Source organism: Stegostoma tigrinum, chromosome 42 (assembly GCF_030684315.1).
Source record: "Stegostoma tigrinum isolate sSteTig4 chromosome 42, sSteTig4.hap1, whole genome shotgun sequence".
NCBI classification, from domain to species: Eukaryota; Metazoa; Chordata; class Chondrichthyes; order Orectolobiformes; family Stegostomatidae; genus Stegostoma; species Stegostoma tigrinum.
Window position 1 is genome coordinate 7,078,455 of NC_081395.1, and position 18,149 is coordinate 7,096,603.

Consider the following 18,149-nt stretch of genomic DNA (forward strand, 5'->3'; position numbering starts at 1 on the left):
CAAACCCGCACATCCCTGGGCACTATGGGACAATTTAGCACGGCCAATCCACCCTAACCCGCACATCCCTGGGCACTATGGGACAATTTAGCACGGCCAACCCACCCTAACCCGCACATCCCTGGGCACTATGGGACAATTTAGCACGGCCAACCCACCCTAACCTGCACATCCCTGGGCACAATGGGACAATTTAGCACAGCCAATCCACCCTAACCTGCACATCCCTGTGCACTATGGGACAATTTAGCACGGCCAACCCACCCTAACCTGCACATTTTTGGACTGTGGGAGGAACCCCACGCAGACACGGGGAGAATGTGCAAACTCCTCACAGACAGTTGCCTGAGGACGGGATCGAACCAGGGCCCCTGGTGCTGTGAAGCTGCAGTGCTATCCACTGAGCCTCCCTGTGTGACCATGTGGGCATCTGCGTGTTTTGTATCCACTGTTTGTTGCTGCTGGTGGTTCGAGGCTTGGATTAGCACCTGAGAGAGTGTGGGGAAAAAAAGTCCGTGTTGACACTCGCAGTGCGGTACTGAGGATATTGGGAAGCCCCAAGGTGAGGCTGGGAGCTTAAACATGATAAACGGGCCGAATGGCCTTTCTTGTTTTGTACTGTGCATACTTTGTAGTAAATTTCTCTTGGAAAAGAATGCGAAAAAGGTCCTTTCCTCTCATTCATGGCACATGCAAATTGCTAGCGAGGGCCTGCATGTATTACCTGTGTAGCTTGGAGAAGGCGCTGCTGATCGCCCTTCTAGAACTGGTCCAGTTCTTAGGATGCACAGTGTTGCTGATCGCAGATTTTGACCCAGCAACAGTGAACGAAGAGCCGATATATTTCCCAGTCGGGATGGGGAGTGGCTCGGAGGGGAACTTGCAGAGTCTGGTGTTCCCATGTATCTGTCGCTCTTTGTCCTTCTGGATGGTGGGTTTGGAAGGTGCTGTCTCAGGAGTCTCAGTAATTGCGAGTGATCTGTAATAGTGAGTGTGCGAAAGTAAGAAAGCAAGTGTGTGTGTGTGCGTGAATGTAAGAAAGTGTGTGAGAGAAAGTGTCTGTGTGCGTTTGAGAGTGTCAGTGTAAGAGAGAGTGTGTGCGAGAATGTGGGTGTGTGTTTGAGAGTCTGTGCGTGCGTGTTGAGAGAGAGACTGCGTGTGAGCCAGTGTGCGTGAGAGTGTCTGTGTGCGTTTGAGAGAGTGTCCCTGTGTGTGAGTGCCTGTGTATGTGTGTGTTTGAGAGAGAGAGACTGTGTGTGAGCCTGTGAGTGCCAGTGTGCGTTTCAGAGTGTCCCTGTGTGTGAGTGCCTGTGTATATGTGTGTTTGAGAGAGAGAGTGTGTCCCTGTGTGTGTGAGACTGAGTCTGTGTGCCAGTGCGTGTGTGTGGTGTGTTTGAGAGAGTGTCCCTATGTGTGTGTGTGTGTTGAGAGTCTGTGTGCGTGTGAGCCAGTGTGCATGAGAGTGTCTGTGTGTGTCAGTGTGTGTTTGAGAGTGTCCCTGTGTGTGAGTGCCTGTGTATGTGCGTGTGTTTGAGAGAGAGAGTGTGTCCCTGTGTGTGTGTGTCTTTGAGAGAGAGAGAGTGTGTCCCTGTGTGTGTGTGTGTGTGTGTGTCTTTGAGAGAGAGAGAGAGGAGAGAGAGTGTGTCCCTGTGTGTGTGTGTCTTTGAGAGAGAGAGAGAGGAGAGAGAGTGTGTCCCTGTGTGTGTGTGTGTGTTTGAGAGAGAGAGAGAGGATAGAGAGTGTGTCCCTGTGTGTGTGTGTGTGTGTGTGTGTGTGTGTGTGTGCCAGTGCGTGTGTGTGGTGTATTTGAGAGTGTCCCTGTGTGAGTGTGTGGCGTGTTTGAGAGAGTGTCCCTGTGTGTGTGTGGTGTGTTTGAGGGAGTGTCCCTGTGTGAGTGTGCGGTGTGTTTGAGGGAGTGACCCTGTGTGTGTGTGTGGCGTGTTTGAGAGAGTGTCCCTGTGTGAGTGTGCGGTGTGTTTGAGAGAGTGTCCCTGTGTGAGTGTGCAGTGTGTTTGAGAGAGTGTCCCTGTGTGAGTGTGCAGTGTGTTTGAGGGAGTGTCCCTGTGTGTGTGTGTGGTGTGTTTGAGAGAGTGACCCTGTGTGAGTGTGCGGTGTGTTTGAGAGAGTGTCCCTGTGTGAGTGTGCAGTGTGTTTGAGAGAGTGTCCCTGTGTGAGTGTGCGGTGTGTTTGAGGGAGTGTCCCTGTGTGTGTGTGTGGTGTGTTTGAGAGAGTGACCCTGTGTGAGTGTGCGGTGTGTTTGAGAGAGTGTCCCTGTGTGAGTGTGCGGTGTGTTTGAGAGTGTGACCCTGTGTGTGTGTGTGGTGTGTTTGAGAGAGTGTCCCTGTGTGAGTGTGCGGTGTGTTTGAGGGAGTGTCCCTGTGTGTGTGTGTGGTGTGTTTGAGAGAGTGACCCTGTGTGAGTGTGCGGTGTGTTTGAGAGAGTGTCCCTGTGTGAGTGTGCGGTGTGTTTGAGAGTGTGAGTGTGAGTGTGCGGTGTGTTTGAGAGAGTGTCCCTGTGTGAGTGTGCGGTGTGTTTGAGAGTGTGAGTGTGAGTGTGATGAACTGCACCTTTAAGAGAGAGACAACTGTTTATTTCCCTGCAACTGTGGGGCTCTGATTGGATATTAGCTCTGACAGTCAGCTGTGTGAGTGTGTGAGAGAGAGAGAGAGAGAGAGAGAAAAAAAGAGTCAAGGGGAGACAAACACAGAGGCGGAGAGTGAGAGACAGACTGAAAGTGAGGGGGTGGGGGGGGAGAGAACTGCCCGGGCAGGCAGGGACCATGTCCGCTGAAGAGCGTCTGCAGGAGTTGGAGCAGCTAATGGTGCAGGCAGCGCCTGGCTTTGGAGAGGTGGAACCCCGCCTGAGTGTGGAGTGCCTACTCGATCTGCTGCTGTGTCTTTACTATGAGTTCAGCAGCTCCCCGCTCCGAAAGGATCCGAATATCGCCGGCTTTCTGCAGTGGGGTAAGTCCCTGAGTCTGTGTGAGAGAGAGGGTTAACTTCAACAGTTCAATTTCTCAGGTGTTGTCAGGGCGGACCTGGACTCGGCTATTCCAACCAGGGGGAGTCTTCCTGCGGCTAGCACTGGGCTGTAACCCCCCCACAAAATGCAATTTCTTAGTCTGTGGTTCAAGCATGTTTATAGATTTCAGTGTTCCCCCCACCACCCCTCTCTGTAACCCTGGACAGTGATTCGGAACTCTTTCCGATTCCCATTCTCTCTGTCTAACCCTGGAGATCACTGGGAGTGTTTGATGGGGGACAGTGTAATGGGAGTTTTACTCTGTATCTAACCCCGTGCTGTCCCTGTCCTGGGAGTGTTTGATGGGGGACAGTGTAATGGGAGTTTTACTCTGTATCTAACCCCGTGCTGTCCCTGTCCTGGGAGTGTTTGATGGGGGTCAGTGTAGATGGAGCTTTACTCTGTATCTAACTCTGTTCTGTAGCTGCTGTGGAAGTGTTTGATGGGACTTAGGTGCGAGCTTCATTCTGTATCTGACCCAGAATTATCACAAAATAAATATAATTTGAGGCTTAACGTAGTGCATAGGAATATCCCACACTCTGCAAGATAATAATATGTAGGTGCTCTTATGTTGATTGTCCCTCTGGGGCAGAGGATTCCAAAAGATTCTCTACCCCCCCCCCCCCAACCCCTTGCATAAAGATAGGTCCAAAATAGCCAAACCCGAGACTGTGCACCCCCCCCCCCCACCCCCGGTCCTAGGTGCCAACTTTCTCCATGCATCCACCTTATCAAAATCCTACAATTCTTCAATCAGATCATCTCTTTGAAACTCCAGGGAATATATGTCCAGGTTTTGCAATGTCTCCTCACTGATCATCTCAAGGAAACATCTGGGAGTCCTCATTGCCCATCCTCGCAGACTGCCACCCTAATGTAAGGGGACATAATGTTTACACAATATTCCTAGAGACAGTAGGAACTGCAGATGCTGGAGTCTGAGACAACCAGGTGCAGAGCTGGATGGACACAGCAGGCCAGGCAGCATCACAGGAGCAGGAAAGCTGACGTTTCAGGCCCTCTGATGCTGCCAGTCCTGCTGTGCTCATCCAGCTCTACACCTTTGTTGTCTTATTTTACACAATATTCCAGTTGCGTCTCACCAAGGTTCCAAATAATTGAAGCGTGGCATCTTTATTCCTGTACTCAACTCTCTTACAATAAAGATTATGCCTTCCTTGCTTAGCGTTACCTGTTGCTCTGTTTGGGTTCTGCCACTTGGGTCCTGACCTCGTCATAGACTTGGTACCAATGTGGAAGGAAGAGTTAAAAGCCAGGTGTGAGGTGAGAGTGACAGCCCTAGGGATCGAGGTAACGTTTGACTGAGTGTGGTGTCAATTTTCTCAGGTAAAGCTGGACTCTTTTGGTGGGGGTGGAACCAGAACAGAAATTGCTAGAAAAGGTCAGCAGGTCTGGCAGCATCTGTGGAGAGAAATTGGAGTTAATGTTCCGGGTTGAGTGACCCTTCCTCGGAGCTCAAGGAGAATCAAGGAAAACTCTCCAATGGATTGAAGTCTTAACTGACACACGGGAAGATGGTCGTGGTTGTGGGAGGTCAATTATCTCCACCCCAGGATATCTCTGCAGGAGTTCCTCAGGGTAGGCCCAACCATCTTCAGCTCCATCATCGGTGACCTTCCCTCCATCATAAGATTAGACGTGGGGATGTTCACCGATGATCATACAATGTTCAGTCCCATTCGTGGCTCCTCCAGATACTGAAGCAGTCCGTGCTCACATGCAATAAGGTCCGGATGATATCCAGGCTTGGGCTAACAAGTGGCAAGTGACATTCGCGCCACCCAAATGCTCAGGCTCTGATCATCTTCAACAAGAGATAGTCTAAACATTTAATAGTGTTACCATCACTGAATTTGCACCCCACTCCATCAACAACCTGGGGGTTATCACTGGCAGGAAACTGACCTGGGAAAGCCATATAAATACAGTGGCGGCAAGAACAAGTCAGACATTAGGAATACTGCAGTGAGTAACTCACATCCTGACTCCCCAAAGCCTGTCCCACCATCTACAAGACACAAGTCAGGAGTGTGAGGGAATAGCCCCCACTTGTCCCTGGATGGGGGCAACTCCAACAAAACTTGAGAAGCTCGACACCATCCATGACAAAGCAGCTCCCACTTTGATTGGCACCACATCCACAAACATCCCGCTCCCTCCACCCACCGACGCTCAGTCGCAGCAGTGTGTACCATCTACAAGATTCTCTGCAGAAACTCACCAAAGATCCTCAGGCAACACCTTCCAAACCCACCACCCACTTCCATCCAGAAGGACAAGGGACAGCAGGTGCATGGGAACACCACCCCTTGGTATTTCACCTCTGAGCCACTCACCATTCTGGCTTGGAAGTACATTGGCTATTCCTTCTGTGCTGTTGGGCCCAGCTCCTGGAATTTGCTCCGTTATAGTGTTTTGGATGAATCCAGGCCAGATTTAAGAAGGTGATAGCATTAGTGGTCATGTCATTGGGCAGATAATCTAACCCCAGGCTAATGATCTGGAGATATGGGTTGGAAGGCAGTGAAATTTGAGTTCAGTGGACAGATATCTGGAGTAAAGTTAGCCGTGCAACCAATGTCAATTGTTGGAAAAACCCGTCTGGTTCTCTAATGCCCTTTTAGGGAAGGAAATCTGCCATCCTTACCTGTTCTGGCCTGCATGTGACTCCAGACCCACAGCAATGTGGTTGACTCTTAATTGCCCCCAGGCTAATTAGGTATCGTTCATAAAAACGCCTACATCCTGGAAACAAATATGAACAAATCGTTTGCTGGAACTCTCCATCACTTTCTCCAGGGCAATCCAGAGATGGGCAGTAAATGCTGGCTGAGTCAGTGACCACACATCTCCAAATAGGGTCATAGACTTGTAGAGATGTTCAGCGTGGAAACAGACCCTTCGGCCCAACTCGTGCCAACCAGATATCCTAAATTAATTTAGTGCCGGCCTTTGGTTCACATCCCACTTACTTGGTTGTCTAAATCCTCTTGAAGCCTCCCTGGATCCTCCACACTGCTCCCATTCCCACCAAGATGAGTATCATTGGTCTGTTTGGAAGTGTTAGATTTGATTCCCCATATTTGTGAATTGAGTAGGAAGGTTTAATGGTATTTCAGAATAGGATCATTTTTCACCAGGGTGAATCCTGCTCATTTCTGGAACGATGGTAGTGGGGACGATCTATCTCAGCTAGAGAGAGAAGCTGGGCTTGATTTAATATCTGGTCTGAAAGCCAACATGTCAGAGACTTTCCTATTTCATGACATGCGGAGTGGTGCTAAGCTCAGCATTTGTGGCTCATCCTAAGTGCCCTGCTCAGTCATTTCAGACAGCCAATAAGTGTCATTGCTATGGACCTGGAATCGTATAGAAGATTTATTAAGATGGCAGATTTATTCCCTGAAGGAGCATGAGTGAACCACATGGATTCTTAATAACAATCATTGTCAGCTGAGGCTAATTTTCAATGAGTTAAGTTTAAATTCCACTAGGTATGGTATTATTTTGCCAAAGCATTATTAGAGCCTGTGCGTGCGCATGTCTCACTCTCTCACTCTCTCACTCTCTGTCTCTGTGTGTGTGTCTCTCTCTTTCTCTCTCTCTGTCTCTGTGTGTGTGTCTCTCTCTCTCTCTCTCTCTCTCTCTCTCTCTCTTCCTGTCTCCCTGTGTGTATGTCTGTGTGTCTGCGGGACATGACCCATTCAATCAGAGTGTAGCTCTGCAACACCAACTGTTGATAACTCAGATCATAAGATGAGGAGAGCTCATCAAGTAGAAAAGAAAGACGAGAGACAGTGAGAGTATGCAGTAACTCTGAAGAACTAAATTGCATTTATTTCAATGCAAGGGGCCTTACAGTTAAGGCTGATGAACTCAGGGCGCAAGGGGCCTTACAGTTAAGGCTGATGAACTCAGGGCGCAAGGGGCCTTACAGTCAAGGCTGATGAACTCAGGGCATGTTTAAGAATGTGGATTGGGGCGTCATAGCTATTGCAGAAATTTGGCTGAGAGATGGACAAGACTGGCAGGTCAATGTTCCTGGTTTTAGATGCTATAGCATGTATAGAACAGGAGGCAAGAAAGGAAGGGGGGTTGATGTTTTTGATTAAGGAAATGTTATCACTGCAACTAGGTAAGATATTTCTGAAAGATCATCCAGTGAAAATGTGTGGATAGAAATGACAAGTAAGAATGGAAAGCTCATTTTGGGATTGTACTATAGACCCCTCAACAGTAAGAAGGAATTTGAGAAGCAAGTATGTAGGGAGATCTCAGATACGTGTAAGCATAATAAGGTTGTAATAATAGGGGCATTTTAATTGTCCCATCATTGACTGGGACTATGTTAAAGGTTTGGATGGTGAAGAATTTGTCACATGCATTCAAGAAAATTTTCTTTATTAATACGTGGATGCTCCTATGAGAGAAGGAGCAGAACTGGACTTTCTTTTGGGCAATAACGCAGGGAAGGTAACTGAAACCAAAGTGGGAGAACACTTTTTGGGTTGAGCAAATATAATTCTATTAGTTTCAAAATGGGTTGTGGAAAAGGATAAGCCTTCCATAAAAGTCAAAGTCTTTTTTTTTAATTGGAGTAAGGTAAACTTTAATGGTATGAGACAAGAACATTCAAAAGTTGATGGGCGTAGACTGTTTGCAGTCTGACAAGTGGGAGGCATTCAAGAGTGTGATGACGAGCGTTCAGAGGCATTTTGTTCCTGTTAGAGGGAAAAGTAAGGCTGGTCAGGTCAAGAAACAATGGATGAACAAAGATGTTGAGGTTCTAGTCAAGAATAAAAGAGAATCTTATTTTAGATATAGACAGCTTGGCTCAACTGAATCTCGTCTTCAATAAAAAGAGTGTAGGGGCATTCTTAAGGGGGAGGAAAAACAGGAAGACAAAGAGGGGATATGAGATAGCATTGGCAGATAAGGTCAAGGATAACCCAAAGAGATTCTACAGATATATTAAGAGCAAGAGGATAACTAGAGAGAGGGTAGAGTCTGTTTAAAGGTCAAGGAGAACATCTTTGTGCTGAACCCCAGGAGCTGGAGGAGAGACTCGATGAAGATTTCATGTGAGTTTTTACTGTGGAGAAAGGAAAGGAGAATGCAGAGGAATAATCTTTGATGTTTTAAGAACTGTTCACACTACAGAAGAGGAAGCTCAGGCGGTTTTAGAGAATATAAATGTAGCTAAATCTTTGGGATCTGATGTAATGTGTCCCAGAATGTTGCGGGAAGTAAGGGAGGAAATTGCAAGACCCCTTGCGGGAATATTTGCATCATCTGTAACTACAGGTGAGGTGCCCGATGGCTGGAGGGTGGCTGATGCTGTACCATTGTTTAAGGAGAAATTAGGGAGCTGTGAGTCTGACTTCAGTTGCAGATAAATTATTGGAGGTGATTATAAAAGGTAGGATTTATAGGCATTTAGAGAGGCATAAATTGATTAGAGATAGTCAACATGGTTTTGTGCAAGGAAAATTGAGGCTCACAAATGTGATTTTTTTTGAGGAAGTTACCAAAAAGCTTGATGATGGCAGAACGGTAGACATTGTTTATTTGGATTTTAGTGAAGCCTTCAACAAGGTTCTGCGTGGTAGACTAATTAGCAAAGTTAGGTCACATGGGATTCAGGGTGAGCTTGCCAATTGGGTACAAAATTGCATTAAAAGCAGGAGCCGGTTGCTGGTGCAGAGTTGATTTATGGACTGGAGGTCTGTGACCAGCGGTGTTCCACAGGGATCTGTTCTGGGTCCTCTCTTGTTTGTCATTTATAGAAATAATGCGGATGAGAATATAGAAGGCATCGTTGGTAAGTTTGCGGATGACACAAAAATAGGTGGCATTGTGGACAGTGTGGAAGGTTTTCTAAGATTGCCGAGGGATCTTGATCAAATGGGTCAATGGGCTGAAAAATGGGAGATGGAGTTCCATCTGGATAAATGCGAGTAATTGCATTTTGGTGAAACAAACAAGGTTAGGGTTTAGACAATTAATGGTAGGGTTTTGGATAGTGTTGTAGAAGAGAGGGTGGAGGTACATAATTCTTTGAAGTTTGTGTCACATGTAGGCAGGATGGTTAAAAAGGCATTTGGCACACTCCCCTTCGTTGCTCAGACCTTTGAGTTTAGGAGTTGCGACGCTGTGTTGAGGTTGTACAGGACATTGGCGAGGCTTCTTCTGGAGTACTGTCTCCAGTTCTGGTCGCCCTATTACAGGAAGGATATTATTAAGCTGGAGAGGCTTCAGAAGAGATTTACCAGGATGTGGATGGGTATGGAAGGTTTGAGTTATAAGAAGAGGCTGGAATCGGCTGGGACATTTATTTTCACTGGTGCTTGGGAGGTTGAGAGGTGACCTGATAAAAGTTTATGAAACAATGACGGGTACAGATGGAGTTAACGGTAGGTATCTTTTCCCTAGGGTGGGGGATTTCAAGACTAGGGGGTGCATTTTTAAGAGGAGAGGAAAGAGATTTTTAAAAAGACTTGAGGAAGTGGTGGATATGAGTTTAGTTATAACGTTTAAAAGATATTTGGAGAAATACATGAATAGGAAAAGGTTTGGAGGGATATGAGCCAGGGGCTGGCAGGTGGGAATAGTTTAGTTTGGAATGATGTTCAGCATGGACTGGTTGGGCCGAAGGGTCTGTTTCTGTGCTGTGCGGCTCTATGACTCAATGTAGGAGCAGAAGTAGGCTATTCAGCCCATCGAGTCTGCCCTGCTGTTCAATGACACCATGGCTGATTTGATCATCTTCAACTCCACCTCCCTGGTCTTTCCCCCATAAATTTTACTCATTAAAATTCCCCCTAATTCAAAGTATCTTGAATATACTAAATGACACAACCACGACTGCTCTCCTATAGTTAAGAATTTTATGGGTTCACTACCATCTGACAGAGAAAAGTCCCCCTCATTTCTGTCTTGAATAGCTAACTCGTTAATCTGAGATAACGCCTTCTGATCCTAGACACTCCCACAAGGAGAAGCATCAATTTCTACCTGTCTCTTAAAAATCATCCATTTCAATAAGGTTGCCTCCCATTCTGAACTCCAACGAGGATAGGCCCAACAGACTCAACCTCTTCTATACCCGGGATCAACATCACAAACCTTCCCTGGACTGCCTCCAGCACCGGTATATCATTCTTCAGATGACTAAAACAGTTCATGGCATTCTAGGTGTGGTCTGTCTAGTGCCTTGTATAGCTTTAGCTGGGCCAATTAATGTTGTTTTGAGATGCTGAACAGCCTCCGACACCGTGAGATATAGACTTTCGATCGTCACAGAGGGATTATGTAATAGCTACTGTTTCCAACACAGAAACCAGGCATTCAGCCCATCTGTTCCATGCTAGTATGCACTAAACACCCTCAACATAGTCTTATCCTCTCATTTATCCAGCTTCCCTCCTTAAATACATTGTGGTTCACTCTGTCCTCTCCCTGTTCTGGCAAGTCCCATGTTCTCTCTGAATTCATGAACCGATTTATGACTTCTTGCTAGCTCTGGCTAGCTTCTGGCCCTGTCCACAAGTGGAAATAGTCTCTCCATATCAAACATGGCGGCTCAGTGGTTAGCCTCACAGCGCCAGGGACCCAGGTTCGATTCCACCCTGGGGTCTGTGTGGAGTTTGCATGTTCTCTGTATCTGCTCCCACAGTCCAAAGATGTGCAGGTTAGAGTGGATTAGCTGTGCCAAGCTGCCCCACGGTGTGCAAGGCTGTGCAGGCTAGCCGGATGAGCCATGGAGAAATGTGGGATAGGGTAGGGGTCTGCGTGGGGTCTAACCCTCATTGGAGGGTTGGTGTGGACTTGATAGGCAGAATGGCCTCTTCCTGCACTGTTGGGATTCTAATCCCTTCATAACTTTAAACATCGCTAACAGATCACTCCTCAAGAGAAAAGGACCCTCTTCAGCCAGTCTGGATGGGTCTGTTACCATTGTGATGGAAGATGATGGCCTAATGGTATTATTGCTGGACTGCTTATCCAGAGAATGTTCTGGGAACCCAGGTTCAATCTCGCCATGGCAGATGATGGAATTTGAATTCAACACAAACCTGGAATTAAGAGTCGGACAATGATAAATTGTCAGGGAAAAATGCATCTGGTTCATGCCCTTGAGGGAAGGAGACTGCCATCCTTACCTGGTCTGGCCTACATGTGACTCCAGACCCACACCAATGTGGTTGACTCTTACCTGCCCTCTGGGCAATTAGGGATGGGCAATAAATGCTGCCCGGCCAGCGATACCCTCATGAAAATTCTGCGGAGCCTCTGCGTTATTTTTTAAATGTGCAGTGCAGAACTGTTCACAGTAACATCAAGAGTAAATGAGCCAACAAATGTTTAAGAAACGTTACCTGCTGTGCAGTTACACCCCTCTGGAAATAACTCCAGAGTTTCGTCTGCTTTATTTTTGTGATAGTCTGAGCAAACTGTGCTGTTCCTTGTAGGGACAAGTTTATCTAGGAAAGGGAGGGCGCTGGCCAAGATGTTTAAGATGATCTTGGAATCCTTACAGTGCACAAGCAGGCCATTCGGCCCATGGAGTCCACATCGACCTTTTGAAGAGCATCTCACCCAAACCCACCCACTGTAACCCTGGTGGTTAATCTACCTAGACCACATCCCTGGGCACTGTGGGACAATTTAGCACGGCCAATCCACCCTAACCCGCACATCCCTGGGCACTATGGGACAATTTAGCACGGCCAACCCACCCTAACCTGCACATCCCTGGGCACTACGGGACAATTTAGCACGGCCAATCCACCCTAACCTGCACATAAAGCCATAGAGTCATATAGCACGGGAACAGACCCCTCGGTCCATCCAGTCCATGCCAAACATAACCCCCAAACCAAACTAGTCCCACCCGCCTGCTCCTGGCCCATATCCCTCCAAACCTTTCCCTGTTCATGCACTTATCCAAATGTCTTTTAAACGTTGTAACTGTACCTACATCCCTCAATTCCTCTGGAAGCTCAATCCACTCTGTGCGTAAACAATTTTCCCCCGCATGTCCTTTTTTAAATCTCTCTACTCCAAAATGTGCCCCCTAGTCTTGTATATCCCCCACCCTAGAGGAAAGACACCTACCATTAATACGATCTACACCCCTTATTATCTTCGGACTGTGGGAGGAAACCGGAGCACCCAGAGGAAACCCGCACAGACACACGGAGAATGTGCAAACCCCACACAGGCAGTCGCCCGAGGGTGGAATCGAACCCGGGTCCCTGGTGCCGTGAGGCGGCTGTGCTAATCACTGAGCCACCGTGCTACTATCGATGCAGTGGACACACAAAATGTCTTCACTTGCAGACAAGCCCAGGATGAGGGGGCCATCGATATGAGACGGTCACTGAGCATTCTCCATCAGATAATTCAGGAGGTAGTTAGAACTGCAGATGCTGGATTCAGAGGTAACATTGTAAGGATTCTGACCGAACGCTGACGTTTCGGATCGGGACACTTCTTCAGACCTTTCTGACCTGAAACGTCAGCTTTCCTGATCCTCTGCTGCCTGGCCTGCTGCGTCCACCCAGCTCCACGCCTTGTTATCTCAGATTCACCAGCATCGGCAGTTCCTGCTGTCTCTCACACAATGTGGAACTTGTTCCGGTGAGGCTGGGGCTTCTCATCTGGACCAAGACCAGGTTCGGCCTTCGAACAGCTTGCTCCTGATCCTAATTCCGGTGCGTGCGCGAGAGGAAATTTGATCAAGCTGTTCCGAGCCATGAGGAATGGTTGAGGGGGAGGGCGTGTTCCGACCAGTGGAAGGAGTGAGAAGAAAAAGACACAAATTTAGAGTGAACTCAAACGAAGCAATAGAGATATTCGCTCAAGAGGATAGGACCTGGGAGGTACTGTCCAAGAGAGTGATGGAGGCAAGTTCATATCGCTAATAATCTGATATTACTCAGGTGGAAAGGGATCGGAAGAGATTTACCAGGATGTTGCCAGGAATGGATGGTTTGAGCTCTAGGGAGAGGCTGCATTAGCCGGGACTTTCTTCACTGGAGAGTCAGCGGTTGAGGAGTGGCTTCGTAGAGATTTATAAAATCATGAGGAGCATTGATAAGGCTTCTCCCTGGGGTGGGGAATTTCTCGACTAGGGGGCAGAACTTTTAAGGTGAAAGGAAAAAAATTTTGAAAAGATATGAAGGGCACTTTTTATTACGCAGACATTCGTTTGTGTGCGGAATGAGCTGCCAGAGGAAGTGGTGGATGTGGGCACAGTTACAATGTTAAAAAGACACTCGGATAAGTACGTGAACTGGGAAAGGTTGGGAGGGATATGGGCCAGGAGCAGGCAGGTGGGACTGGTTTAGTTTGGGATTGTGGCCAGCAGACTGGATGGACCAAAGGGCCGGTTTCTGAGCTGTGTGACTCAATTACTCTAGGTTCAGTCGAGGCTTCCAAATGGGAAATGGATACTTACCTGGAAAAGGAAGATTATGCAGCGTTACAGGAGGTGAGGTGCTCATTTGCAGAGTCGGTACAGGCAGAATGCCTCCTATCCTGTAACAACCATGTTATACTGGAACAGATGGGCTGATTGGCCATTTTTCCTGAACGATACATACTTTGTAATTAGGTGAAATATATCGTTCGGTCAGGGTTCAGGCAAAGGTTGCTTTACAGCCTGTTCAAACGGGCTGTGTTACCTCTGGAAAATTTTAATCTGATTAAATCAGACACGATAGCTGAGATCAGTTGGCTGGTTGGTGCTTTTGTGGTTTGATGGGTCAGATATAGAGGGCTTAATGTAAATCTCACAGCTGTACAACCAGCCACTCCATCCTTCATAATATCGGTGTGGAGGGAAGTAGGGTTACAACTCACTGTATAACACTGGGGTACGGTACCCGGTGAGTGACAGGTCTGTCACTGTATTACACTGGGGTACGGTACCGGTGGGGACAGGTCTGTCGCTGTATAACACTGGGGTACAGTACCGGTGGGGACAGGTCTGTCGCTGTATAACACTGGGGTACAGTACCGGTAGGGACAGGTCTGTCACTGTATAACACTGGGGTACAGTACCGGTGGGGACGGGTCTGTCTCTGTATAACACTGGGGTACAGTACCGGTGGGGACAGGTCTGTCACTGTATAACACTGGGGTACAGTACCGGTGGGGACAGGTCTGTCACTGTATTACACTGGGGTACAGTACCGGTGGGGACAGGTCTGTCACTGTATAACACCGGGGTACGGTACCGGTGGGAACAGGTCTGTCACTGTATTACACTGGGGTACAGTACCGGTGGGGGACAGGTCTGTCACTGTATAACACTGGGGTACAGTACCGGTGGGGGACAGGTCTGTCACTGTATAACACTGGGGTACGGTACCGGTGGGGACAGGTCTGTCACTGTATAACACTGGGGTACGGTACCGGTGGGGACAGGTCTGTCACTGTATAACACTGGGGTACGGTACCGGTGGGGGACAGGTCTGTCACTGTATAACACTGGGGTACGGTACCGGTGGGGACAGGTCTGTCACTGTATAACACTGGGATACAGTACCGGTGGGGACAGGTCTGTCACTGTATAACACTGGGGTACAGTACTGGTGGGGACAGGGTCTGTCACTGTATAACACCGGGGTACGGCACCGGTGGGGACAGGTCTGTCACTGTATAACACCGGGGTACGGTACCGGTGGGGCACAGGTCTGTCACTGTATAACACTGGGGTACGGTACCGGTGGGGACAGGTCTGTCACTGTGTAACACTGGGGTACGGTACCGGTGGGGACAGGTCTGTCACTGTATAACACCGGGGTACGGTACCGGTGGGGGACAGGTCTGTCACTGTGTGACACAGGGGGACTGAATGATCGAGATACCTCCGCTGTTGGGGAGCTGAGGTGCAGTCGCAGTAAGGGCCCAGATCGTGCCTGGGAACAGCACAAGACTCTGTGAATGAAAGAATGCTGTCTTTCAGGTTTATAAGGCAGGTTTGGGCCCTGCCTCAGCCTGATGTGTCTGTAGTTTATAGATCATGCCTCGATATATCTACCTGAGAAACCCCTTCATCATTCCATTGGCATCTTTTGATGGGGGGGCGGTGCCGCAGCACCGGGAAGAGCCTGAGCCCAGGTGAGCTGTAGTCACAAACTTGTCAGGCTCTGTAATATGACTTCATCGAACCTGCAAATTACTCATACAATCATTGTGAAAGTTTTATAACTGCATGATTCAAAACAGCTCACAGACAATGCCCTACATGAGATCCCACAGTCACTATGAAATGCTGACGTCAATTGGCAAGAGTTGAGGAGAGAGAGAGCTTTACTCTGTATCTAACCCCGTGCTGTCCCTGTCCTGGGGAGTGTCTGACGGGGGACAGTGTAGAGGGATCTTTACTCTGTATCTAACCCTGTGCTGTCCCTGTTCTGAGAGTGTTTGATGGGGGACAGTGTAGAGGGAGCTTTACTCTGTATTTAACCCCATGCTGTCCCTGTCCCTGGGGATTGTTTGATGGGGGACTGTGTAGAGGAAGCTTTACTCTGTATTTAACCCCATGCTGTCCTTGTCCCTGGGGATTGTTTGATGGGGGACAGTGTAGAGGGAGCTTTACTCTGTGTCTATCCCAGGTCTGCCTGCCTAGGGAGTGTTTGATTTCCACTAATCCCTCAAATTAAAGCAGATTAATGACTGTGTGCCTTGTCTCCTTGAGAGAGACACCTCGTCTGCCATAATTTCTGATGGGTTGGTGTGGTCAGCACCCAGCCTGGGAGTGGAGCAGGACCATGGCCTACGATGCCTCTGCTAGTGGGCTACCTGATCCTGCCCATTTTGCCTGGAAAAGTGGTACCGGGGATGGGATTGGAGACTGCCTACGAAGAGAGAGAGAGAGCTGGTGTCTGGGCCGTGGGGGGTTAAAACAGACAAGACAGTTTGTGAGATTGTGTGCCTGGGTTTGGTGGGTTTTTTTCTCCCCCCTCTCTCGCTCTCAAAGATTAATCTCAGCACTGAAGAATCCTGTTGCCGATGACGCAAACTTAAGGCAGGGCGCAGTTCTCCGACAAGCTGTCAGGGGTGGGGTACGGGGGCAGTCCACTTCAGCATTCTGCAATCTCTCCCTCTGGAAGGAGCCCCACCTGTCCTCCAATTTGCACCTCTCTCTCTGTGCCCTAGCCACTAATCTGAACTCCTCTGACAACAACGCAGTTATTCTGTGCTTTTTAATGACGAAGGCAAGATGTTGCAGCATTGTCAGGCGAAAGGGGGAAAGACAAAATAAAATCGGCATGGAACCGCGTTAAGGAAAGGGACAGGTTTCCTGATGCTCACTGCAGGAGGTCACTACTACAGAGCGCCTCTCCTCTGCAGTTTAAGGCAGAGAGGTTTAGGGAGGGGAATTTGAGGGGCTGCAGCCCCTCAATGAGTTGGAGAGAGAGGCAGTAGGGGTGATAATGGCCTAGTGGTATTATACCTGGACGGTTAATCCAGAGACCCAGATAACGTGCTCGGGATCTGGGGTCGAATCCTGCCACGGCGGATGGTGGAGTTTGAATTCAATAAAAATACCTGGAATTAAAAATCTAATGATGACCATGGCCGATTGTCGGGGAAATCCCATCTGGGCCTCTAATGCCCTTTAGGGAAGGGAACTGCCATCCCTTACCTGGTCTGGGCCTACACGTGACTCCAGACCCACAGCAATGTGGTTGACTCTCAGCTGTCCTCTGCGCAATTGGGGATGGGGATTGGCCTGGTCAGCGATGCCCTGATCCCATTAACGAATAAAACAAAAGAGAGGCGAGGAGCCAAAATTGCGTTGAAGAATGCAGGAGCCTCGGAAGGTTGTAGGGTTGGAGAAGTCACTAGGGTCCTTCACGATGTGTGGTCCAGACCCTCCTCACCCTTTGTTGATCCTGCTTCCAGGCCTGTCACATTTTTGCAACTAATTTGCATCCCTCAGGCATGCGGGAGATGATGAACGGTGCTCAAGGTCGCTCCAAACCAGCCTGCGTTGAAAAATTCCAGGAAGGCCAAGTGGTATTATCATGAGATTATTAATCCAGAGACTCAAGTTAGTGTTCGGCTTTGAACCTCGCTGTAGCAGACAAATTCAGTGCAAAAAAAAGAGTTACAGGATTAAGAGTCTGGGGTGGCCCGGTGTCTCATTGGTTAGCACTGCTGCCACACGGTGCCAGGGACCCGGGTTCAATCCCACCCTCTGGCGACTGTCTGTGTGGGGTTGGTACGTTCTCCCAGTGTCAGCATGGGGTTTCCTCTGGGTGCTCCGGTTTCCTCCCATGGTTCAAAGATGTGCGGGCTAGGGTGGATTGGCCATGCTAAATTGTCCCATAGTGCCCAGGGATGTGCAGGTTAGGGTGGATTGGCCGTGCTAAATTGTCCTGTAGTGCCCAGGGATGTGCAGGTTAGGGTGGACTGGCCGTGCTAAATTGTCCCCATAGTGCCCAGGGATGTGCGGGTTAGGGTGGATTGGCCGTGCTAAATTGTCCCATAGTCCCCAGGGATGTGCAGGTTAGGGTGGATTGGCCATGCTAAATTGTCCCATAGTGCCCAGGGATGTGCGGGTTAGGGTGGATTGGCCGTGCTAAATTGTCCCATAATGCCCAGGGATGTGCAGGTTAGGGTGGATTGGCCGTGCTAAATTGTCCCATAGTGCCCAGGGATGTGCAGGTTAGGGTGGATTGTCCGTGCTAAATAGCCCCATAGTGCCCAGGGATGTGCAGGTTAGGGTGGGTTGGCCGTGCTAAATTGTCCCGTAGTGCCCAGGGATGTGTGGGTTAGGGTGGGTTAAAGGGGGAAGGGTCTGGGTGGGACGCTCCAAGCTTTGGTCTGGACTAGTTGGGCCGAAGGGCCTGTTTCCACACTGTAGGGATCCTATGATCCTGCTGATGGACAGTACAGCACAGGAACAGGCCCAATGCTGTGCCAAACATAGTGCCAAATGAAACTAATCCCTTCTGCCAGCCCTCGGCCCATATTCCTCCATTCATTGCATGTTCACGTGTTTATCTAAACGCCTCTATCCTATATGCCCCACCACCACGAACACCCTGGCAGCGCATCCCACACTCCTACCGCCCTCTGTGTAA

General features: G+C 48.8%; 1 protein-coding gene across 2 annotated transcripts in view; it reads left to right on the forward strand.

The window, feature by feature from the left end:
- The first annotated feature begins 482 nt into the window (after positions 1 to 482).
- Positions 483 to 18,149, forward strand: part of LOC125449268 (serine/threonine-protein kinase MRCK alpha-like) — a 124,770-nt gene continuing 107,103 nt past the window's right edge. The window contains exon 1 of one of the 2 annotated variants that reach the window (XM_059641502.1): positions 483 to 562. Coding sequence is in view for 1 of the 2 variants with exons in the window: in XM_059641501.1 (XP_059497484.1) it covers positions 2,780 to 2,963 (184 nt within the window). In the remaining variant the exon portion in view is untranslated. Of the gene's footprint in view, positions 563 to 1,736; positions 2,964 to 18,149 lie in introns of those variants that run through there. The other variant, XM_059641501.1, reaches the window with a different exon arrangement.